This window comes from Gorilla gorilla, chromosome 22, assembly GCF_029281585.2.
Source record: "Gorilla gorilla gorilla isolate KB3781 chromosome 22, NHGRI_mGorGor1-v2.1_pri, whole genome shotgun sequence".
NCBI lineage: Eukaryota > Metazoa > Chordata > Mammalia > Primates > Hominidae > Gorilla > Gorilla gorilla.
In genome coordinates, this window is record NC_073246.2 from 41,927,012 (window position 1) to 41,953,294 (window position 26,283).

Below are 26,283 nucleotides of genomic sequence, written 5' to 3' on the forward strand. Positions count from 1 at the left end.
TGCAGCGCTGGAATCTGGGAGCTTCCTTCTGGTCACTCAGCAGGGACAACGAGGCCTCTACCCCCACATCACTGTTCTCTCAGGTACATGCCTCCCCCATCACTTTCCACCTCTCGAAGAACTGGCGCAGCCCAGGATTTCGCAACGATTAGAACTGAACCCCAATAAGCTACCCAAGAGAAACAGTGAGCTTTTTAAGGGGCTCAGAAGTCAGAGAAAAGAATCAGAACACAGGGAATACATGTTCTGGAACAAGAGGACACAAACACCAGCTTAGCAACTGCAGCAAGTACAATGAACCAGCCAGACCACCGGACAAGGTCAGAGGTACAGGGGATGGCCTCCTGAACACAGTGGCAGGATGCTGGGTGCAGGGTGGTGGCTGCAAAAGACCCCATGTACATACATGCTAAGCTTTTATTTCAGGCAAAGGGCTTAGAGTTCTAAGCTTGAGAACCCCTCAGAAGAGGTCCTACTGTCACTTTCTGAGTCTCTTTCTGAGTCTGAGGGAGAGCTACTAAGAAGACACTGAAATTCTACGAGAGCCCTTAAGAAGCTAAAATTGCAAATACTCCTCAGAGAGACCTGGTTTTCCAGCAGAAATCAGGATTAGCACATGCCAATATTTAGGTCGACATCAAGTGGGCATGAACAGCAGTATGTGGAGGCTTTGTTGGATGGCCCCAGGGTCCTTTTAACCTAAAATTCTATGGGAGTGTTTGAAAGGTCGTAGTTCAGAGGGAACTCTTGATCCCTGTTGTGAACGCCAAGTTCATTCCTATCTCCTGGCCTTTATCTTTGCTCAGCTCTCTGGACCACCAGAAGGATCTTTGCAGGGCTCCTTCCATCCCATCATTTACGTCTCATTGCCTGAGAGGCCTTTCCGGGCCATTCTTTCCAAAACACTCCCCTCCCACGTTTTATCCCCTTCCTGGATTTGCGCTTCTCCACCCAGCACTCACCACAGTCGGGAATGATACTATTTGTTTACTTGATCAGTGTCCGTCTCCCTCCCAGGTTCAATGTGGATCTCTGTGGGTCTTGTCTATCACTGCATCCTCAGTTCCCAAAACAGGACCAGTCACTTAGTGTCCACTCAACACATGCATGGCAAAAAAAGACAGAGGAGCAGGGAGGCTGAGAAGGAGGGAGCAAGCCTTCCTCTAGAAGGGTGGAATGCAGAGCAGTGCAGTGAGAATGTGTGTGTGCCTGTGTGTATCCATGCATGGGAGCACGTGCTTATGTATCCACGTACAAATGCATGTGTGTCAACATACATGTGTCCATGCATATGTGCGTGTGTGTGTGCAAGCACACATGTGTAGGCATCAAAGAGACTTGCATTTGAAAGGAGACCCTTAGTATAATATTTATGATAAACATTTCAAAACTGAGTTTTAGTGATGTGCAGAACAGAGGAGGAAGATGCAAGCCCCGAGGCTTGGCACCCCAGCTGCCTAAGCCAAGTCCTCAGGCAGTGAGGGAGATGGAGGTAAGTGAAGCTGGGGGTGGGGGTTATTTAGCTCTGAAGATTGGACTGCTGGTGTCTTGTTTTGATTTCAGAGCCAACATGACAGATACCCAGACTTCAGAGAGGGAAAACAGCATGGTCAAAATGACAACTGAGAATACGGTGGCCAGCCTTGGTCAGAATAGTGCTGACCTGTGCAGAGGTAGGCTCTTTCTTCAGGTAAGGGCTCCTGGCCTCTCTGCATGCCTTGGGGCCCGCCTCCTCCTCTCCACCCTCACACCCTCAGGAGAGAGTGATGCAAGATGAATGGATCCTAAAATTAAAATCCAGTAACTCTTTCGAATTACTGGCAATTCAGTGAATTAACAAGTTGGCACCAGGCAGTGGCCTTTTCCCACTAAAAAAAAAAACCTCAAATGCATTCCCCAAGGAAGGGGCTGAAACTCATAACCTTGTGTCTGGGGCCAAGAGGGCATGAGCACAGAGATCCAAAGGGGCTGATGCTTTCCCTACCACTAGTGGGGCAGGCTGTGTTAGGGTGCATGTCTGAAACTGAATTAAGTAGCTTCATGTAATGGCTTCTCTTGATGGCACAGGATAAACATCATCATCATAAGAAGCAGTAATCCAAGAAGGTTTGCAACTGGCTCAAAATGCTACCTGAAACCAAGAATGGGTACTGTAATGAAAGAATTGGAAGCCACCTTGACCCAGAGGAAAAAAAAATTGTTAAACTTTGCAGCTATTTCTCAAAAGAATAGAGAATTTTGTTTTCTGTTTGTAGAGATGGGAATAGTCATCCCTTATGGAAGAAGACAATAATTTGCTGCATTTTTAGGACTTGTAATTGTACAGGCAAATTCAAAATTCAGGTAGCATTAAAATTACAGCTAGATAATGCTGCCTGCTTTGTGGATAGCTATCCTCATTTCAAGGGAGAGCACCCCTTTATCTGTTGAAGAGATGTCTTTTTGATTTGCTAAGGGCAAGAATGGAAAATAAGTGCGAATAGGAACAGCTCCGGTCTACAGCTCCCAGCGTGAGCCACGCAGAAGATGGGTGATTTCGGCATTTCCATCTGAGGTGCCGGGTTCGTCTCACTAGGGAATGCCAGACAGTGGATGCGCAAGCCGAAGCAGGGTGAGGCATTGCCTCACTCAGGAAGTGCAAGGGGTCAGGGAGTTCCCTTTCCTAGTCAAAGAAAGGGGTGACAGACGGCACCTGGAAAATCGGGTCACTCCCACCCGAATACTGTGCTTTTCCGACGGGCTTAAAAAACGGTGCACCACGAGATTATATCCCACACCTGGCTCGGAGGGCCCTACGCCCACGGAGTCTTGCTGATTGCTAGCACAGCCTTCTGAGATCAAACTGCAAGGCGGCAGCCAGGCTGGGGGAGGGGCACCTGCCATTGCCCAGGCTTGCTTAGGTAAACAAAGCAGCCAGGAAGCTCGAACTGGGTGGAGCCCACCACAGCTCAAGGAGGCCTGCCTCTGTAGGCTCCACCTCTGGGGGCAGGGCACAGACAAACAAAAAGACAGCAGTAACCTCTGCAGACTCAAATGTCCCTGTCTGACAGCTTTGAAGAGAGCAGTGGTTCTCCCAGTACGCAGCTGGAGATCTGAGAACGAGCAGACTGCCTCCTCAAGTGGGTCCCTGACCCCTGAGCAGCCTAACTGGGAGGCACCCCCCAGCAGGGGCACACTGACACCTCACAGGGCAGGGTACTCCAACAGACCTAGACCTGCAGCTGAGGGTCCTGTCTGTTACAAGGAAAACTAACAAACAGAAAGGACATCCACACCAAAAACCCATCTGTACATCACCATCATCAAAGACCAAAAGTAGATAAAACCACAAAGATGGGGAAAAAACAGAACAGAAAAACTGGAAACTCTAAAAAGCAGAGCGCCCCTCCTCCTCCAAAGGAACGCAGTTCCTCACCAGCAATGGAACAAAGCTGGATGGAGAATGACTTTGACGAGCTGAGAGAAGAAGGCTTCAGATGATCAAATTACTCTGAGCTACAGGAGGACATTCAAACCAAAGGCAAAGAAGTTGAAAACTTTGAAAAAAATTTAGAAGAATGTATAACTAGAATAACCAATACAGAGAAGTGCTTAAAGGAGCTGATGGAGCTGAAAACCAAGGGTGGAGAACTACGTGAAGAATGCAGAAGCCTCAGGAGCTGATGCAATCAACTAGAAGAAAGGGTATCAGCAATGGAAAAGACCAAATCTACGTCTGATTGGTGTACCTGAAAGTGATGGGGAGAATGGAACCAAGTTGGAAAACACTCTGCAGGATATTATCCAGGAGAACTTCCCCAATCTAGCAAGGCAGGCCAAAGTTCAGATTCAGGAAATACAGAGAATGCCACAAAGATACTCCTTGAGAAGAGCAACTCCAAGACACATAATTGTCAGATTCACCAAAGTTGAAATGAAAGAAAAAATGTTAAGGGCAGCCAGAGAGAAAGGTCGGGTTACCCTCAAAGGGAAGCCCATCAGACTAACAGCGGATCTCTCAGCAGAAACCCTACAAGCCAGAAGAGAGTGGGGGCCAATATTCAACATTCTTAAAGAAAAGAATTTTCAACCCAGAATTTCATATCCAGCCAAACTAAGCTTCATAAGTGAAGGAGAAATAAAATACTTTACAGACAAGCAAATGCTGAGAGATTTTGTCACCACCAGGCCTGCCCTAAAAGAGCTCCTGAAGGAAGCACTAAACATGGAAAGGAACAACCAGTACCAGCCGCTGCAAAATCATGCCAAAATGTAAAGACCATCGAGACTAGGAAGAAACTGCATCAACTAACGAGCAAAATAACCAGCTAACATCACAATGACAGGATCAAATTCACACAGAACAATATTAACTTTAAATGTAAATGGACTAAATGCTCCAATTAAAAGACACAGACTGACAAATTGGATACAGAGTCAAGACCCATCAGTGTGCTGTATTCAGGAAACCCATCTCACGTGCAGAGACACACATAGGCTCAAAATAAAAGGATGGAGGAAGATCTACCAAGCAAATGGAAAACAAAAAAAGGCAGGGGTTGCAATCCTAGTCTCTGATAAAACAGACTTTAAACCAACAAAGATCAAAAGACACAAAGAAGGCCATTACATAATGGTAAAGGGATCAATTCAACAAGAAGAGCTAACTATCCTAAATATATATGCACCCAATACAGAAGCACCCAGATTCATAAAGCAAGTCCTGAGTGACCTACAAAGAGATTTACACTCCCACACATTAATAATGGGAGACTTTAACACCCCACTGTCAACATTAGACAGATCAACGAGACAGAAAGTCAGCAAGGATACCCAGGAATTGAACTCAGCTCTGCACCAAGCGGACCTAATAGACATCTACAGAACTCTCCACCCCAAATGAACAGAATATACATTTTTTTTCAGCACCACACCACACCTATTCCAAAATTGACCACACACTTGGAAGCAAAGCTCTCCTCAGCAAATGTAAAAGAACAGAAATTATAACAAACTATCTCTCAGACCACAGTGCAATCAAACTAGAACTCAGGATTAAGAATCTCACTCAAAACCGCTCAACTACATGGAAACTGAACAACCTGCTCCTGAATGACTACTGGGTACATAACGAAATGAAGGCAGAAATAAAGATGTTCTTTGAAACCAACGAGAACAAAGACACAACATACCAGAATCTCTGGGACGCATTCAAAGCAGTGTGTAGAGGGAAATTTATAGCACTAAATGCCCACAAGAGAAAGCAGGAAAGATCCAAAATTGACACCCTAACATCACAATTAAAAGAACTAGAAAAGCAAGAGCAAACACATTCAAAAGCTAGCAGAAGGCAAGAAATAACTAAAATCAGAGCAGAACTGAAGCAAATAGAGACACAAAAAACCCTTCAAAAAATTAATGAATCCAGGAGCTGGTTTTTTGAAAGGATCAACAAAACAGATAGACTGCTAGCAAGACTAATAAGGAGAAAAAGAGAGAAGAATCAAATAGACGCAATAAAAAATGATAAAGGGGACATCACCACCAATCCCACGGAAATACAAACTACCATCAGAGAATACTACAAACACCTCTACGCAAATAAACTAGAAAATCTAGAAGAAATGGATACATTCCTCGACACATACACTCTCCCAAGACTAAACCAGGAAGAAGTTGAATCTCTGAATAGACCAATAACAGGATCTGAAATTGTGGCAATAATCAATAGCTTACCAACCAAAAAGAGTCCAGGACCAGATGGATTCACAGCCGAATTCTGCCAGAGGTACAAGGAGGAACTGGTACCATTCCTTCTGAAACTATTCCATTCAATAGAAAAAGAGGGAATCCTCCCTAACTCATTTTATGAGGCCAGCATCATTCTGATACCAAAGCCAGGCAGAGACACAACCAAAACAGAGAATTTTAGACCAATATCCTTGATGAACATTGATGCAAAAATCCTCAATAAAATACTGGCAAACCGAATCCAGCAGCACATCAAAAAGCTTATCCACCATGACCAAGTGGGCTTCATCCCTGGGATACAAGGCTGGTTCAATATACACAAATCAATCAATGTAATCCAGCATATAAAAAGAGCCAAAGACAAAAACCACATGATTATCTCAATAGATGCAGAAAAGGCCTTTGACAAAATTCAACAACCCTTCATGCTAAAAACTCTCAATAAATTAGGTATTGATGGGACGTATGTCAAAATAATAAGAGCTATCTATGACAAACCCACAGCCAATATCATACTGAATGGGCAAAAAGTGGAAGCATTCCCTTTGAAAACTGGCACAAGACAGGGATGCCCTCTCTCACCACACCTATTCAACATAGTGTTGGAAGTTCTGGCCACAGCAATTAGGCAGGAGAAGGAAATAAAGGGTATTCAATTAGGAAAAGAGGAAGTCCAATTGTCCCTGTTTGCAGATGACATGATTGTATGTCTAGAAAACCCCATTGTCTCAGCCCAAAACCTCCTTAAGCTGATAAGCAACTTCAGCAAAGTCTCAGGATACAAAATCAATGTACAAAAATCACAAGCATTCTTATACACCAACAACAGACAAACAGAGAGCCAAATAATGAATGAACTCCCATTCACAATTGCTTCAAAGAGAATAAAATACCTAGGAATCCAACTTACAAGGGATGTGAAGGACCTCTTCAAGGAGAACTACAAACCACTGCTCAAGGAAATAAAAGAGGATACAAACAAATGGAAGAACATTCTATGCTCATGGGTAGGAAGAATCAATATTGTGAAAATGGCCATACTGCCCACGGTAATTTACAGATTCAATGCCATCCCCATCAAGCCACCAATGCCTTTCTTCACAGAATTGGAAAAAACTACTTTAAAGTTCATATGGAACCAAAAAAGAGCCCGCGTCACCAAGTCAATCCTAAGCCACAAGAAAAAAGCTGGAGGCATCACGCTACCTGACTTCAAACTATACTACAAGGCTACAGTAACCAAAACAGCATGGTACTGGTATCAAAACAGAGATATAGATCAATGGAACAGAACAGAGCCCTCAGAAATAACGCCGCATACCTACAAGTATCTGATCTTTGGCAAACCTGAGAAAAACAAGCAATGGGGATAGGCTTCCCTATTTAATAAATGGTGCTGGGAAAACTGGCTAGCCATATGGAGAAAGCTGAAATTGGATCCCTTCCTTACACCTTATACAAAAATCAATTCAAGATGGATTAAAGACTTAAACGTTAGACCTAAAACCATAAAAACCCTAGAAGAAAACCTAGGCATTACCATTCAGGACATAGGCATGGGCAAGGACTTCATGTCTAAAACACCAAAAGCAATGGCAACAAAAGACAAAATTGACAAATGGGATCTAATTAAACTAAAGAGCTTCTGCACAGCAAAAGAAACTACCATCAGAGTGAACAGGCAACCTACAAAATGGGAGAAAATTTTCGCAACCTACTCATCTGACAAAGGGCTAATATCCAGAATCTACAATGAACTCAAACAAATTTACAAGAAAAAAACAACCCCATCGAAAAGTGGGCAAAGGACATGAACAGACACTTCTCAAAAGAAGACATTTTTGCAGCCAAAAAACACATGAAAAAATGCTCACCATCACTGGCCATCAGAGAAATGCAAATCAAAACCACAATGAGATAGCATCTCACACCAGTTAGAATGGCAATCATTAAAAAGTCAGGAAACAACAGGTGCTGGAGAGGATGTGGAGAAATAGGAACACTTTTACACTGTTGGTGGGACTGTAAACTAGTTCAACCACTGTGGAAGTCAGTGTGGCGATTCCTCAGGGATCTAGAACTAGAAATACCATTTGACCCAGCCATCCCATTACTGGGTATATACCCAAAGGACTATAAATCATGCTGCTATAAAGACACATGCACACGTATGTTTATTGCGGCATTATTCACAATAGCAAAGACTTGGAACCAACCCAAATGTCCAAAAATGATAGACTGGATTAAGAAAATGTGGCACATATACACCAGGGAACACTATGCAGCCATAAAAAATGATGAGTTCATGTCCTTTGTAGGGACATGGATGAAATTGGAAATCATCATTCTCAGTAAACTATCACAAGAACAAAAAACCAAACACCGCGTATTCTCACTCATAGGTGGGAATTGAACAATGAGAACACATGGACACAGGAAGGGGAACATCACACTCTGGGGACTGTGGTGGGGTGGGGGGAGGGGGGAGGGATAGCATTGGGAGATATACCTAATGCTAGATGACGAGTTAGTGGGTGCAGTGCACCAGAATGGCACATGTATACATATGTAACTAACCTGCACAATATGCACATGTACCCTAAAACTTAAAGTATAATAATAAAAGAAAAGAAAAAGAATATGAACTAAGAAAAGCTAAAGTCTAACAGGGGAAATGTGTCAGAAAAAAATACCAATGCAGGTTTTTGAATATTTGAAGGAAAAACTGATTAAATTATGCAGATGAAATAAAAGTCAAAGAAAAAAAGAATGGAAAATAAGTCACTTTGATTAAAGGTACTGAAAGTTCACGCCTGTAATCCCAGCACTTTGGGAGGCCAAGGCGGGCAGATCACGAGGTCAGGAGATCGAGACCATCCTGGCTAACATGGTGAAACCCCGTCTCTACTAAAAATACAAAAAATTAGCTGGGCATGGTGGCAGGCGCCTGTAGTCCCAGCTACTCGGGAGGCTGAGGCAGGAGAATGGCGTGAACCTGGGAGGCGGAGCTTGCAGTGAGCTGAGATTGCGCCACTGCACTCCAGCCTGGGCGACAGAGCCAGACTCCGTCTCAAAAAAAAAAAAAAAAAAAAAAAAAAGGTACTGAAAGTTGGAGTAGATTTAAATGTCCTTTTGTATTTGACTATAATTTCTATTAATTGAAATATTTTAACCAATTTAACCAATTGGTTTTGTTGTCACAAGCATGATATATTCATTCATACAATAATGTTTATGAAGCACCTACTATGTGCCAGACACAGTCTGGCCATATATGTGTATATTATACACACACACAGGAGATATATATATATATATATATATATATATATATATATAGAGAGAGAGAGAGAGAGAGAGAGAGAGAGTTTTAAGTATGTACTATTGAGTATTCAATACTATTAATTCATTTAAAAATAATTCTTGCGTGATAACTACTTGGCTATCAGGTATCTGCTAGACCTTGAGAAGGAAGTATGAAGATAACTAAGACATGTTTCCTATTTTTCTGAAGCCACAGTCTGGCCAAATTCATGTAACTTGATGGCAATTTGCAGAGAATTTCAAAGTCTGGGGATCATAACTATTTGTACTGAAGACACAAAAAATAAAAAGGGAAAGAGACAAAAAGGGCCATCAGAAAAGAAGCTCTAAAGTTGAGGAGGAAGATATTGAGAGATTTGGAAGACTATAAACAGAAACAGACATGACTAATATCATCTAGCATGAAGAGGGCATATAGGAAAAGAATGTGATGTAAAAGCACAGCTCTAGGAGCTGCTAACTGTATCACAAGCTCTAGTTAGCAGAATAGTAAACTGCAACCTTGTATTTTGTGCCCAATGTTGAATTTAGTTGAATTATAAAGGAGCGACGGAAAGGTTTCCAAAGGCTGAAATATTTTCTAAAGCATATCAGATGTTGAGTAATAATGCAGTCATCTAGGGTAGACAAAACAAAGTTTGTGGACATTTGAACTTGCATTGATTTAAGAGATTATTCAAACCTATATTTATAAAATTATTTTACTCTGAATAGTCTATTAAGACAATAGTAACTTAGCTATGATCTTCCATTGCTCTAATGGATCCAGGCCACAGTGTCATGAGCAAAGGTCAAATTTTTAAGAAACAACCCAACAATATGAGCAGCGTGCCATCAAAAACAAGCTTCAATCCTGTAATTATGTAAAGGCCTGCACAAATAGAACAGTCTTTTAACCTAGAAGCTCATTCTGTGCCCTAAATCACACACAAAGGGAAAATGACAGCATGCTATCTCAGGTGGAAACATAAAGTACTTAACTGGGTGACACACAATTGAGGTGGGTACCTGATAGGACTTCAGTGGTCACTGGAGAAAAATAAAAGCAAGAAGGAAGAGGAGGCCAGCAGTACAACTGGAGTCACAGTGGGGATTCTAGCAACCCAGTGCCAGAAACAATGGCTAATATGGCTGAGTGCCTCCTCTGCTGACCTCTTCACCTGTATAATGCTACGTACATCTAACAGAAGCCCAGTACACAGTCACCAATGCCATTCCCACTTTACAGATGCAGGAAATGAAGCTGAGCACGCCTATACAACATGCCCACAGGCTTATGGTCTTCTCTCCAGTCCTCCTCACCTTCAGGCTGAAGAGCTGCAGAAAGTCATGGCATTTATCCTGCATTTTTCTCCATTTGCCTTGCAAATAAATGCCAACAACACGAAAAAAAAAAATAGTTGAAATAAAAACACCCACAAATAACAGCTTGTCTTTTCCCCCAAGGAGGTAGACAGAATGAAAATAAATGAAGCCATCATTCTTTAGTGGATGCTGGCATGAATCTTGAGCTGGTATGGAAGATTATTTGCTGGATAAACTATTCTTATTTTATATATTTTATGCATTTATAAAGCTCATTTCAGCTAGGCCTTGTCCCATAAAACCCAAGGGAATTGTAGTAATTCAAAAGTGAAGATACTTTTTGAAATGGAACTATAACAGTGGTGTAGAAAATGGGTAAAATGAGAAACAAAACTGGATTCAATAAGATTGGATAGATCAGTCTGTGAAGGAAAGTCTACAGGCAGCTGCTTCAGGGTGAAAAAGAAAAAGTGGTTCTTCAGATGAGAACTACAATTGGCTGCCATAGGTTGGATTCCACCTAAAGATGTGTTTTATTTGCCCTGTACAGTGGTTTACAAATATCCAAGCCAACACTAAAAAGCTGTGAATTTCCATATAAAACCAAGATTTCTGGCTTCTCTTAAAACACAAGTCCATACTAAGACCCCCATTTCCACTTGCGATCAGTTGGCAGGGCCTTGCTAGAGTCTTTTCTTTTAGACAGTAGTGAACCCTGAAATGGCCCATGTCCGCATCACTCCTTTGACCCTGTTCTCTAGCCTCTGCATTCTATTATCTGCCATGCCTTGCTGACCTCAAAATTTGCAGCTTTCACAACCCAGACGATTCACAGGTGTTCAAGTTGAAGACCAAACTACTGGCTGACCTAATGTTAGCCAGTTACCATCACCTTGTGTCATTCAGTGAGGCCAAGTCCCAAACACTGACTATATAGTAAGACCTCTCCCCTTTCAGAAGCCCTTAGTGTGGCAGTTTTAAAATACAGCCCTCACATTTTTGACAGTCTTCTCATCAAGCAGTGGGGGCCTCTTTCTGTGGAATCAGGGTTTCTTGGGCTCTGTGACTGCTTGCCCAATAGAATATGACAGAAATGATAGCTGTGTCAGTTTCCAGGCCCAACCTAAGGAAACTGGCTATTTCCACAGACTGTATCTTGGACCATTTGCTGCTAGAATCCAGCCACCATGCTGTGAGGAAGCTAAAGCACCTCGTGGAGAGGCCAGCACAGGGAGAACACAGCCAGGTCGGTGAGCCACTTTGGAAGTGGATCCCCAGCCCCAGGAGAGCCTCTGCAGCATGGTACTCTCACTAGGTCCCGCCCAAATTTCAGATTCATAAACAAAGTAAGTGACTGCTGTAGTTTTAATCCAGTGAACTTTGGGATGGTTTGTTATGTAGCCATCCATAAACGGAGCACCCATTTGGTCTGAACACTGAGAAGGGCTTTCACAGCAGATGAGGGAGGACCAGGAAGGTGCACTTCCCTAAGCGACGGCCCCCAAGTGGCCTTGCTCACCTACCTGGCCGATGTGCCTTTGGAACTGCCATATTCATTACTCTTCCTCCATCCTGAGGTTTGGGGGGAGATGCAGTGAACCTGCAGATTCCCGACTCGGAAGGGGTGCTGGAGGTCAGACTGTCCGTGTACTCATTTGTCCCTGCCGTCAACTGCTCAGATGACGTGTCTGATATGAAGCACTCCGTGATGGTGAACTTGGCGTGCCTCAGTTGCTCTTCCATCTTGGCATGTTCATAGGCCCTGGCCAGTTCTTCGTAAGTGGAGGAGGCACTTTCTGTGGAGACCATGCTGCTTCTTGCTCGATCTACACCAGGAAAGAGAAAAACAAGACGGACAACTCACCATCAGAAGTCTGAACCAATGGCATGGCCCTTCCTGGCTTGGGGCTGTTTTCTTCCAGATCATGGTGGGACCTGGTAGGAGTTCTGGCTCCTTGGCAGAGGCTCCTGCCTTAGGCACTCTGAGGCCAGCTTCACAAGTCTCAGCAGATCCGGCTAAGGGAAGCTTTGTTGCATCCAAATTGCTGTAGTCAGATGTCCTAGCTTGGGACATTTCCATAAATAAGTAACACCTTCCCTTTAAAAAAATCCTGCTTTTAGTGAAAACAGTAGGAGCGGCAGCAGCCCCTTCTCTGCTCCAACCTGCAAATGGATCTGTGCCCTAGAGACTCTTTAATTGGCATGAATGATTTGAGCTGCAGTTCAGCTTCTGGGGCCTCAGCTCAGGAAGGAAGATGTGATGATATTTAGAAATAAAGATGTCATGTTGCACGGAAATTGGCCACAAGCCTGAATGGCCCCCAACCCCTGGGATGCGTCTTCTGTTGTGATTACCCTTTATGGGGACTAGAAAACCATCAGGACAAAAACTGGTGCCCACATGCCTTTGAGCTGGGCCACGCCATCTTGGTCAGGGAGATGTCTGCATTTCAAATGCACTAAAAAGTTTTAAGGTCTCCTCTGTGTGGAACTCTGAGACTCTTCTAAGAGAAATCACAGCCATAAAAATAAATTCACATGGTGACGATCCTCTCTGGAACACTGTTTTTGAAGTATATCATCAAGAACAAAAGAAAAACGAGTATTAAAATTTCCTACAGCTATTAGATTCAGATGTAATTTCTTTTCAAAATTTAAAAGGGGGTGGTGGGCAACCCGGTGCTATTCTTAGGGCCTGTCTTCTCTCTGAAGTGAAAACTTGGTGGTTGATGGCATAGACTGGATGACTTACAACCAACCCCTGTTTAATTGTCAAACGGATCAGCCTGTGTTCCCTATAGAGGGCGCTATGACCTCATCATGTAACGTCAAGTGCTGTGTCTTAATCTTGGAGATGGTAATGGGTCAGACGCCCTCAGAGTGTAATCAGCAATTACTGCAATCACGGGGGTGAAAATTTAAAAATGTCTCTATTTCTCCCAGTGGGGTAGGAACTAAATGGAGAAATAAGCTTGGGTCTAAGATTCAGGACACCTGCAGAATAGATGCAGTTTGGCTCTGTTTTGCCCTGTGTGGAGTAAAGGCTGTGCAGTTGTATTAGTAACTGTTAGATAAACTGCGTAACAATTTGAAAGTGACCTTCAAAAGAACATAAGTAAGAGGGAGGAAGCCCTCTCTCCCCTCCCCAAGGAGCCCATGAAGCTCAAGGTGCGGGGGCCATGCTGGTCCCCAGGGACGGAGGAGGCCGCGTCAGGGCCTACCTGTGTCTTGCGAGGGGCTGACGCTGTAACTGTCGCTCTCTTTGTCTACTGATCCTGCAGCCCTGGGTGTTGGCAGCCTCCAGTCTGTGGTGAGGGTGTGTGCTGAGATGGTGGGGTGGGGTCGGTTGAGGGTCCACTGGCTGGCATAGCGGTTTCTCGCTGTGGGCCCAGCCTTGGCATTCCTCCTGGTGGTGGGATCTGTGAAGAGCCAAGAATCATGTCTGCCTTTGTCTGCAGGAGTGTGGTCAGCTGAGAGCAAGCGTAGAGGTCAGTGCCACCCACCCAGCACTGCCCACTCGCCCACGCCCTCCAGGAAAACTTCCTTGACTTCTCCCGTGCAGAGGATACTTTCTCTTTCCTTTATGGCTTGAAACTTTCATCTGATACTTACGTGTTTAATCAGCCCTGCAGGGAAAAGAACACCCTACTTGGATTCAGAAGTTACATATTTGAGTCTTGCTCTTTCTTGGCCTTTAATAATGTTATGACCCTTCTAACATTAAAAGCTAGAAATGGAATGAGGGGAGACTGATAACAATTACAGGATAAAACAAGAAAATTTCAAATGGTGATGAAGATTATAAAGAAAATGAAACCAATTACTGTGCTAGAGAATGACTTGAGAGAGGTACTTTGGTTATGATGTTTGCAACTGCAATTAAATGGATGATAGTACAAAAATAATGTTATGACCCGATGCACATCATTTAAACTTCCTGGGCATCATCATATTCTGTAAAACAAGGAAGCTCAGCCCAGTGTGTTCTAACATGACCTCCTTTCTACATCCTTAGGTGTTGTTTTGCGTGAATCACGTCCCCACAAAAGACATGTTCATGTCCTAACCCCCAGGACCTCAGAATGTGTGATCTGGTTTGGAAATAAGGTCATCATAGATGAAATTAGCTAAGACAAGGTCATATTGGAATAGAGTTGGCCCTTAATCCACTGTGACTGGTGTCCTTATAAGAAGAGGACACAGACACAGGAGGGGAGAGGGCCATGGGATGATGCAGGTGGAGAGCTGCAAGCAAATACATTTCTGTGCTGTGAAGCCACCCATTTGGTGGTACTACGTTAAAACAGCTCTAGGAAATTAATACAGATGTTGCCTGTATTTTTGTTTCTCATATTACTACTCATTGTTTTAATGATGACTGTTTTATTCATTAAGTTGAAAGCTCCTAGAGCAGAGGGACCATATTTTTATGTCCCAACTCTCCTTAAGCCCTTTGCCTATGATAGCACATCTCTTCAATAGAATTGTCCTAACTTTAGCAAAGACATCTTGGGTTATTTAATACGGAGGACAAAGGGTTAAGCTGGTGCCAGATGGGTTTCATTTTCTCTAAATCCGGAACCAAATGCAGCAAGTCTATGGGGTGGACGGAGTTCTTAGCTCAACCCTTTGGTGAGGTAAGAAGAAGGATGTTCCACCAGCAGAGACTGTCAGGTACCAGAATGGGCTACAACATCGCCTCTTCTGGAATTCTGTGGAAAATGAGAGAGGTTCAGTTACCTGGAATGATTTTTCTGGGGCTCCAGCCTGGAGGCAGCTTAAGGTCCTAGATGGGTCTTTTCTACCTTTGAATTCTCTGCTTCTCAAAGAGCAGTTTGATACAGTTATATTTCAGTATGGTCTGGCCACTTCTAAACCCAGCAGACTGTATTCACTGTTGGGCTCTCATGAAGTTTCAAAGGAGCAAAACTGACAGGGCCAGCCTGTAATGTTATTGCACCGATTTATTTATGTGCTTTCATGAGCCTGGCAGTGTCTCCAGGGCAGGGGCAATGGTATCCCTCTGTGGATCCATTCATAAAGCCTACAATAATCCCTGACATACAGAGTTTTCTGAAGGAATTCATAGACCTAGGGTCACTTTATGAAGGCAATGGAAGCTCAGAGAGAAGTGACATAGCTGTTACGTGATAAAACTATAACCCAAACCTTCTGTCTTTTCAGTTCAGATAATGCCTGTTACTTGACCACATATGGCCAAATCCTGAGTGTCTAAGTTTCCTAGTGCTGTGTCTACATGACCCTGGCTTGCTTATAATTCCATGTTGGAATGTGAAAGGCTAACACTGGGAAGGTGCAATGACTTTGTTTTTAAACGGGAGATTTCCTCATTGCAAGTTTCTAGTTAATTCAACTTTGAATCTAATCTATCATTCTGTGTTGCTGGAGAGGTACGTTAAGATGGCAGCCAAAGAGATAGATTTTAAGGTCTCCTAAATCATCAGAATACTCAATCTTGGTAAATATTCTCTGGGGCATGGATTTTAAGACACATTTCATCCCTTACTTGCACAATTCCACGGAAGACTTCATTAGATTTTTTTGGCCTTGATGAGAATGTAAATGAGTTATGCTGGAGCTCTACACAACCAGGTATGAATGATAATTGGGTTTCTTCACCGAAATGCTAGGAAAGAGGCCCTCAAAAAGACAGAAAAACATTATGATGGGGCAGAGGCTAAATGTCTTCCAGGCACTATCGACTTAATAAGTGGAGCTTAAATAAGTGAAGCTTGTTATTTAAATGCTAATGAGTCTTTTCCAGAAAATTACCCAGTCCCTTACATAAGTTTTGAAAATTCTCATTTTTATTCTTCTTTAAGTTTCTTGCAACTACAACTGTTGTAGCTCATTCTGAGCAGGTTTACTTCTGGCATGGAAGTTGGGGGGTATAGTTTGCTAGTCCCACTTCAAGGATACAGTCATTTCCTCCAATCCCCCAAACCTTGACCCTCATTTCTTCTGCTTGAGCTCACTCCCCAATGGTGGGGCAAAGATCTTCACTGTCATAGCCCCTTTCCTCATTGAGATCACCCTACTTGGAAAATTCCATGGGAAAGTCGCACATGCAGCCTTGATTCAAAGCCTGGTCTCTTTTCAAGTTAATTTTGTTCATAATCTCTTTTTTCTAGATGAGGACAGTTTTACTGGTGGCCTGATAATGTTGAAAATTTAGGTCATGATATTAGTTTCCTTAAACCACAGCCCTCAGTTCTGTTCTGTGCTAGGCAGGCATCCTAGGGTCAAAATTGCCTCAGTATGTAGAATACTGGGGTATTTGACACATTTATTTTTTAATAATTTGGGTTTTGGAGCCATTGTTTTGTACCTGAACTGAACTCTGCTGTATGATAATGACTAAGATAGCAGCTAAAATATAATTTTTACTTGGATTCCACAGGAAGCCTTTTTTGTGTAACTTACTAGCTCATCTACTGAGCAAATAAATGCTGGGATTTACTGCCCCTTCATGGAAAGTATTTTGTTAGGCTCCCAGCATTCTAATATAAATAAAACTCGGTGATTAAGCTTCATGCCTGCTCAGCAGCCCATGAGTTGGAGGGCACAGGATATAAATAGCTCATGGCCTTTCCACATGGGGTTTGAACCCTAATTAAGCTTCTGCCCATTGAATCAGATTATTTTAATTATCCTGAGTTTGGGATGAGAGAGGATTTTGTAGATAATAGGTTACAGAACATGTCATGTGTACTGTGATCATGGTATTAATCTGCTTTCATCTGTGCCATTGGTTTCCATATCTTGCAGTTGTGGAGGTCCAGCTTTACATAACGAATTTACTAGTTGTCTCAGAGAGAGGATGAAACTGGCAGATCTGAACACTCCCTCATGTAACTAACAAATATTTATCTAGCACTTATTACATCCTGGACCACTGGATGCACCTCACACACCCCAGGTATTTCCCTCAGGGCCACTGCTAGTCCCATCCTGGGTAACAGAGGGCATTTTTTCTTTCAAAGTCTCAGCAGTAAAGATTCAAGTCCATGTTGTAAGCTCTTGTCATTGAATGTGCGTACATGTGAAGTCTATTCTTTAGTCTCTACATATCCTATATGTAGTATCTCTACCTAAAGGCCACGTAGAATGACTGAGAGTGAGAGCTTTGGAATTAGGCTGCCTGGGCTGGAAGTTCATATTCACTACTCCCTGGCTGTGTCGCTGGCCAAGTGACCTTGTCAGACAGACCTGCCTAATCCCCTAGTCTCTGAGACTAGGTGATGTCATCACCCATGTTAAGAGCTGTCCTGAAGTTTAAATGAGATTAATGTGCCCAAGTGCTCCGGGCACATGGGACAGGCACAGCTGGCCGTGCCCATGATTCCTATGCAGCAAACATGACTCAATGTCTTTTCTTTTCCATTCCCATTGTTCTGATCTCAGAACTTGATGGCTGATTGGTATTTATCCACTACATGCCTGTGTCAGTCAGACACTGTGGCTGGTATGGGGATGAGGACATGGATAGAGTCCTAGTTTTCCAGTGTATTATAATCCACAGGAAAGACAGAGAAGTAATCAGTGCAGCAGAACCAGCCAAGGGATGTGTTTTCACTACTGACAGAGATAAATAGCAAATTGTTATGATTTCTTCCATCCTCATAAGAATCTGTTTCAACCCTCTGGCAAACTAATAAAATGCCTAGAAACATAACTTCTACCATGCAGTCATTCTGGTATGCAAGCAACATGTTTTAGATGCTTTTCTTAAAAATAAAGAATTCTTGCAATGACAACACAGTCCTAACATATGAAATAGAATCACGATGTGTTCTCTAGCTGAGAAAATAGAGAATACAAATGATTCTCTGCAAGTATGCCAAACTGTGGTGAGAAGAACTGCTCCATGGAATTCACAGAGGTATAAACACCTGGGCAGAGGTGAGAAGCTCTGGTGCAAGAAGCTAGCGGGGGACTGTGCTTCAGAAAGTTCATGGGTTTCAGACTCTTGAACCCACTGTGGGGCCAGTCACCTACCATTTCTAACTCTAAATAAAACACGGAGTGTTGTCAGTCCCTCACACTGTGGTTTTTGAGGAAGATTTAATGAAAAAAAAGATCCAGAAGATCTTTTACTAATACAGAGGGTTCCGCAAATGCTAAATTAATAAGCTCATTTTGGAGAGTGAGGGGGGAACCAGAGACTGATGCATGCATTTGAGTAGATTTGCTTGATGTTGGTAAACATCATTTAGTGAAATTCAGCACAAAGGACAGAAACACTGTTCTATAAGCTGTAGTGTTTCCCTGTGATCATCAGGCTAAGCCCCAGGGACAGCATCTCAGCACTCTCAGAATGAAATGCACCTGCCAGGCACTGGGTTAGGGGACCCTGCAAGATGAGGACAGCTGTTTCTCTGTCTCACCTTTTCCCTGCCTTTCACTGTGCTCCAGTGCCACTTCCATCCTCATCATGCGGGGAACCTTGGGAGCTTTTCCCTGCTGCCCCCTCTGCTCCTGCTGTGACTCTGATCTTGTTTCATGTCTTCCCCTCACTGGGAGTCCTCCTGAATGACTTGGACCCAAGAGAGCCCCTCCCATTGCTCCACACGCCCGCTGACTCACCATGGCTTCATTCTCTTTCTGTCTAGGACTTACTGAGAAATGAAAACTACTTTAGTTCCATGTCTAATGTCTGCCCCCTGACTAGGATGAAATGAATGTCTTTTTGCATCTTACTCATGGTGTATCTCCATCATACAGCACTGAGCCATATACGTAAAGTGAAACCTGAATAAATATTTTTGAGTGCTGAATGAACGCATTAACATTCCCAGCCCTGCTTCCAACTTTATAGCCATGAGATACACACACATCCCTCCCATGTGCGCCCTGCCTGGCACTCGCTGACCACTGGTTTACAGTATCTGCTGTGACTCCGGTTCATGTCTCTGTTGATATTTTACATGCCAACAAATCAACTTCCCCATTATTCTGGGGCTGACCATGCAGCTGGAAGGTTGCCAGTGCTTTTGTTTTGGGCTGCTGCTTCTCCTGTCTTAACTATTTATGACTAGCTTTATGCATTCTCGGCTGCTGGCTGACCATTGACAGGGAAGCAGAAATGCATGTTGCTTTTTACCTAGCAGGAAGAATTGATGTGCCGGAGGGGTCCTGCCCTGCTGCGTTACATGCAGGAAACATTTCTAACCTTTGGGCAGTGTTTCTCAATGTGGGGTCCAAACGGCCAGCATCAGAGTCACCCAGGGTGTCTGTTACCATGCGGATTCCTAGGCCAGAGTCTCTGGGTGGAGGCCTGGAATTGATATTTACATAGGCACCAGGTGATTCTGATGCATGTAAAGGTGGAGAACGAGACCCAGGGCATCTGCTCTGTTGTCTCTTTTGCCTGCTCTTCTGCCACCGTTTCCAACAGAATGCTGAAGCCAACGCTGCATCGCTCTAAAAATCTAATCCTTTCAATATCTGTAACTTTTTCTGATTTAGCAGCAAAAAAGTGGCTCTTAAACCCATTGGAGCAGTGTCTTGAAGTAGCAGCAAGCCACACCAGGCAGTTCACAAGGGAGAAGCCAACGGCTGAAGAGATGTCAAAGCCCTTGAATCTTTTTTTTTTTTGAGACAGAGTCTCGCTCTGTCGTCCAGGCTGGAGTGCAGTGGCGTGATCTCAGCTCACTGCAAGCTCTGCCTCCCGGGTTCACGCCATTCTCCTGCGTCAGCCTTCTGAGTAGCTGGGACTACAGGTGCCCGCCACCAGGCCCGCTAATTTTTCGTATTTTTAGTAGAGACGGGGTTTCACCATGTTAGCCAGGATGGTCTCAATCTCCTGACCTCGTGATCCGACCGCCTCGGCCTCCCAAAGTGCTGGGATTGAGCCACTGCGCCCAGTCTGGATCATTTTTTAAGAGCAAGGCTCTGGCACACACCCCTTTGCAAAGCTAATTCCCACTCATATCCCGTTTATGTCTTCAGAATGTATTAATGTGATCAAAGAAGAAAGGTGGCAAGAAGATTAGACAAAAGGAAGAGGTAAAAGACTTCTTTAGAATGTAGAATATTCTTGAAAACATTTTTTAAATGAATTTCAATGCCTGCTGAAACTGTTTTCTGTATATTACAATGTTATTTCATAGGCAATGGGTTTACTTCATAAAGCTCACTGCATTTCGCAAATGCGTCCCAAGCTAGGATTTATGAAGAATAGCTTTTAACATTATAATAGTTATTTTTCTAATAATAACACACTATTCTAAGAATGTAAATTTTTGCAAAGAAATTGATTAGAGATTTGAAAGCTAGACATCAAAGTTTCCAAAATGATAATAATCAGGACATCAATTTCTCAGTCTTTAAAGAGATTTAGGAACGATTCCAATTATGAAGAAATAAGAGTATCTAATTAATAAGCTCTAGATACATATTAGGGGATTCACCTTCATTGCAGTAATTAATTTCCATATATTATGGATGCAAATATTAATAAAATCCAACATAATCTTCACATTAACTAGAATTATAATTTTTCTCAAACAGCGTGTTCAGGGGCAAAAGCATAAGCTTTGGGGATAGATGGGTCTGTTTCTGAATCTTGGTTTTACTACTTATGTGTGCAACTTTATACTGTTTGCATAATTTATCTGAGGCTACAGTTTTCTCATCTGCAGAATAGAGGCTATGATACCTGCTTCACGAGTAGGTATCTTACAGGATTGTTGCAAAGATAACGTGCATGACATCATCGTTCTATCCCAATACTGGCATACAGCAGATACACACTAAAGTAGATTACTTTTTTCCTTTTCTGTGTTGCTTAAATTAAAAAAATAAATACATGTACCTGAAATTTCTAGCACTTTTTATAGTAACCAATACTAACAGTAATTCAACTGACATAATAATAGTCAAGATCCATCAATAACAGCTCATTATCCCAATTAGGGATGTTATCATACCCATTTGCTTCTCAGGCATAGGTATGAAAAGCCACACATTTTCATTTGAGAGAGAAAGAACATTACTATGTTTTCAGCATTGTTAACACCCACACATTTTAAGCGTTGTTGACCACTCACTCGTTCCCGGCCGAGCGTCTGAAACATCCACTAAGGGCCCAGTGGCCTGAGACACCGATTGGTAATGGACCGTGTGAGTGACCGTCAGGGACTTCTGCTTAGCTGCCTCTCCAAAGTCAGCATCCGTCAACAGAACCGTGGAGCGATCATCTACAGGATGGCAGGAACACAGAAAGCCAAACGCGTTTATCTCCCTTCCAACCACTCCCTGGCCTTTTCTCTCCTGAGGCACTTGTGTTATTGTTAATGACAACCACAATAATAGCCACATCTAAAGTGACAAAAATGATTGCAAATTCAAGCACTGAATTAGCATTACTCTAGAGTGCTAGGAATAGAAGCTTCTTCCTAGGGGTTGGCTTTGGGAGCAATGAGCTAAGAAGAACCATGACTATGCAGAGAAGGAGCTCTCTTTTCTCTTTGGGCTTGGCTTTTCGTTAAGCTAACATTGATTTGAACTCTGGATTTATGTGTTTGTCAAAAGCTTCTCTGAGACATCATCTGCAATGCCAGCCCCCTCACCAGTGATGAGGCTGTCAATGAAGATAGGTCCCTTTGGCTGCTGGGAAGCTCTGTTTGCAGGACTAGAAAATCGCCACTACAGCTCTCTCTACTGAGGTTTGCGCTCATTCTGAACTTGGCTAATGTTTGGAGGGGAAATAAAAGAGAAGGAAACATGCCAATCTTCAGAGCTTATTGATTGCTCTATTTTAAAGGACTCAAGGTATGTTCCTTTTCTTCCCACCTCCTGTAAGCTTTAAGCACTCTAGAACATCCATTAACTGACTTCTCCTACATGATTCACTTGTCAGACTTCCCAAGTCCTACTGCCATGGGCACTTGAAGGTGAGCGAGGCAGGAGCCTGGGTTTGGATGGGTTCTGGGCATCTTAGTGCTTGGAGCAGGAGCTGCTGTTTGAGCTGGGTCATTATTTGGTGGGCCAGGATTCTCATTACTACCTTGTGATATGTTTCATACTTTTTAAAAAGCTTTTTTACTCCAAGGGAGACTTTGGCTAGGATATGCAGATTTTTCATAAATTTTCAAAGACTGCAGCCCAGGATGCTGTTGCTAAGAGTTTATCAGTCAGCAGGGACCATACTGCAGCCCTGCCCTGACACTGCAACACGGATGCGAAAGTCGTAAACAACACAGCTCGACTTCTGTGCCCAAAAAAGGCTCTGAACAGAATGAACCTTACAAAATCCAATTACTCAGTCTCTGGCAGGAAAGGAAAGCCTCTTAAAGTTAGAATAAAATTTCCTGGCAGAGAAATAGAGGAAAGGCTGCCAAGATGTCTGTGAGTATCCCAGTGCATGGTGCGGTGAGGTTGGCACCACAGCAGGCGCCTGGGCTTGGCTTGGAGGTCCGGCCCCGTGGTGGTCACTCGACTCCTCAAAGAGGGTGGCTCTTCCACAGAGACAGCTTCCTACAACTGGACCCAGCACGAGAGGCTCCGTGTCTACATTTGTTTTTCATTAATGATGGGATATGTCACAGTTTCTAGCAGGCAGGCCCTTTTAGATAACACCAGATGATCTGCGGGGCTAGGTTACACACTTTTCATGGAAAATTTTGGGCGCCTGTCTGATCATGAGGTTAACCATTCATTCTAGCTGGAAATTAATGTCACTGTAATATTGGATTCTTGTGGTCAGAGCCCAGAGCATTTTGAAGCACCACAGTTCCACTTCCCAGTAATTAGAAAATGCCATCGACCAATTGTCAGGCATCACAAGGAGGTCAAGGGCTCTTGCTGATACATGATCCTGCATGGACTGGGATGGCTCTCTGGCTAAGGGTCATATTTACAAATGGAAATGACTGACAGGCTTCCTCTGGTGTTAAGCCCCCAGTGACCAGCTCTTGGAAGGCCATAGACCACTCATGGCATCTGCCTAGCTATCTATTTTCATAGCCATATGCAGGATTATTGTCTAGTGAGGCGCATTTAGCAAATATTGTAACCGTGTTATATAACCATGGTGACCTCCACAAACTATGTAACCTCTCTACATCTCAGTTACAAAAGAAACTTTTCCTATGTTGGCTGGAAGGGTTAAATTAAATAATGCATATAAATGGCTTATAAAATTATATGGTCAAAGGAATTACATTCTAATTTTTGAAATTTTTTCAAAGGAAATTTTTAGTTTTAATGCCCAATCTACTGGGTGAAACAAAAGAGATTCCAGGTATACCTTCCCTTTTCCCAAAAAAAGATAATCAAAAGCAAAACATAGTAGCTTATCCCTTGTCCTGATACAAGCAAGCTAATAAAATCTTGTGTACTTTAGGGCAGGTAGTGCCACCTCACATACATGGTTTAACTGAAGTGTTTCACTGAAGTTAGCTGATCAAGAGCCACTTTGGACTTGACCAATCTTTAAGTGCTGCTATGCCTGGACCAAATGTGACTTCAGCCAGGAGAACCCAGGCCTTAGAATTTAGGAGCCATTAGGTCAAGATGTCTCCAGTGGTGGGTGGGGCAGCAGAAGGGTGATGGTTGATGGAGGAGGTGTTCTGCCCACCTGGTCTCTTACCACTGCCTTCCCGGCAGGAGGCAGCTGGGCTATGTGCTGAGAGTCAGGCAGTTTATCCAGACCACAAGAAAGGGTTGTCCTGGGACTCATGCCAGCAAACACCTTCCAAAACAAACATAGCCAGGTTTGAAAAGAGGCAGCCTCGGAGCCTGCCTCAGGGTGTTTCCATGGGCACTCAAGAGCTTGGATAACTTCCGGTTGAGGGTTTCTTGGAAGCAGCCTGTTGGTGTGGAAGCAGGTGGCCTGCTGCTGTGCTAGCTGTCATTGGAGACAGACAGCATGGTGGTGAGTGTGGCCAGGTGGGGAACCTGGTTCTGTGCCTGTCTCCGTGACCTTGGAAAGCTACATAGACCTCTCTACATCTTGGTTACAAAAGCAAGGCTTCTTTCATATGTTGGTTGAAAGGTTAAATTAAGTAATGCACACGAAGTGCTTATAAAAACTAGGTGACATTTACAGAATTCTCAATACATGTTAGCTATTCTTCTCATTATTATTGGAAAGGAAATATAAGGTATTTCACTCCAGAATAAATAGAATAATCGAGGCAGGCAGTGTGGGGTAATGGACTTCAGGTGGAAAGAGGCTGGGAAGAGTGAAGATACCTGGGTTCTGGTTGAACAAGCCAGAAATCCTCAAGGTGGCTGTTCTGAAACCCTAAAACTAGGGCCCTGGTGTTTTTCCCAAAGTGCTGCTGGGGAAACAGCTGCAGGATGTTTCTGCGGCACTGGTGTGGGGGAAGATACCCTGTACAAAGACATGTGTTTGTTTAAGTGTTAAGTACAGTTTAAAAGTTTTATTTAATGAAGGCTTGCATTATCAGAGTTGATGAGGGGGGCACAGAGTGGATTTTCAACCTGGGGCTTTAGAGTGCAGGCCTTCTGGATTGATGTGTATTCGATTACAGATGTTTATTCCTTGGAGTGGCATCCGTAGCCTCCCCTGGAAAGATCCCAAATGGCTCAGAGCTGAGGGATTTCTGTCCCAAATGCCTGGAACTGACTGGCATATTGGCATATATGGTGGTATATATAAGTCAAATTTTCTGCACGTTTGCTGGTACTGATTCTTCTTCACAAGAACAATTCTCTACCTTCTAGCTTTGGTACTCATGTAGCCTTCAAGACACTCTCCTGTCTAATATTTCCCACACCCTGGGGTTTGGATTGAGAAGGCATGGCTGTGGCAGCCACTTTGTGTAAAGTGGCAAATAGGGCACCTTACCAATGGTCTCCATCGTGTCTCTCTCTTCAATCAAAAGCTGAGCCCTGGGTATGTCGATGTGCATTCGCAGGGTCTGCTGTTGCTTGCTTAACGTATCTGAAGTCCGGGTATTCTTACTGGGAATAAAATGGGGTAATGCATTAACAAATCCAGTTCAGTGTTAACATTCTACCAACATGCACCTGTATACCAACTTAGTTTATTGTCTAAATATACAAATACCTTGTGGGGAGGGGAACAGAAAAAGTACATACTATGAAAATGTTTCCTTCATTCAAATGTTATTTATTAATATTAAATTTCAGCTGGCTGGGGAGTTTCAGAAAATACAAATTGTCAATAGAGATTGGCTCTATATCTACCAATAGAATCTTTAGAAAGTTCTCATTTCTTGTGTAAATGCTAAATGAAACAAATGAAAAGCAATTAAAAACCAACAGCATTTTCATTTGTCAGATGTGAGATATTCCAGTGATGGTGAGGAATAAAGCACCAGATATTCCAAAAATGGTGAGGGAAAAAGCACGTGCACCAGCTGTTTGTCGGATGGGAGTTTTACTAATGGATTTGTATTTATATCTGGTGTCATTTTATTTTTGTTCTAGAAGCAAATCACAAACCTTGTTAGCTTCCCTGACATTAGTTTTCCCAACTGATAGTACATTTTAGAATAGAAAAAAAGCAATTACTATCATAATTTAATCTCAAAATTTGTGTACCAGAAAATTACTCTTAGAGTGAGCTGTTCTCTAAAAGTAAATGAAAATAAGTAGTAAAACTGCATGGTAGAATCGGATTCAGTTATAGCCTGCAGTTAAAAAAAAAAACTCCACGTTGCACAAAAATCTAAAGAAGTCAATAAAGACCTTAATTAGCAATCCACATTAGAAGGGTGGTTGTTCAGTCTTTACAGAATAATAAGACTTTACTAGATGTTCAAATAGTATTTACTGAAGCATCCTCTAAGAAGCAGCAGTCACTTGGATAATCCAATCAATGGCATAATCTATGGCATCCATCAATCCAGCTCAATTGTTGTTAACACTGGTTTTGAGAAAGATTTCTGGAGCCTAGTTAACTCAGTA

At 43.0% G+C, this 26,283-nt stretch overlaps 1 protein-coding gene and 1 long non-coding RNA gene across 2 annotated transcripts in view; one reads left to right on the forward strand and one right to left on the reverse strand.

The window, feature by feature from the left end:
- The window catches only part of DSCAM (DS cell adhesion molecule), an 836,416-nt gene that overhangs the window by 18,226 nt on the left and 791,907 nt on the right, over nt 1–26,283 (reverse strand). Inside the window, exons 29-32 of the mRNA XM_063702725.1 lie at nt 25,199–25,314; nt 21,405–21,581; nt 13,581–13,778; nt 11,883–12,185 (exon numbers count right to left, since the gene is read on the reverse strand). Coding sequence (XP_063558795.1) covers nt 11,883–12,185; nt 13,581–13,778; nt 21,405–21,581; nt 25,199–25,314 — 794 coding nt within the window. The remainder of the gene's footprint in view (nt 1–11,882; nt 12,186–13,580; nt 13,779–21,404; nt 21,582–25,198; nt 25,315–26,283) is intronic.
- Nucleotides 141–2,187, forward strand: LOC129529374 (uncharacterized). The gene is made up of 4 exons (XR_008674875.2): nt 141–327; nt 1,402–1,492; nt 1,564–1,673; nt 2,068–2,187. It is a non-coding gene; the product is annotated as an uncharacterized lncRNA (long non-coding RNA).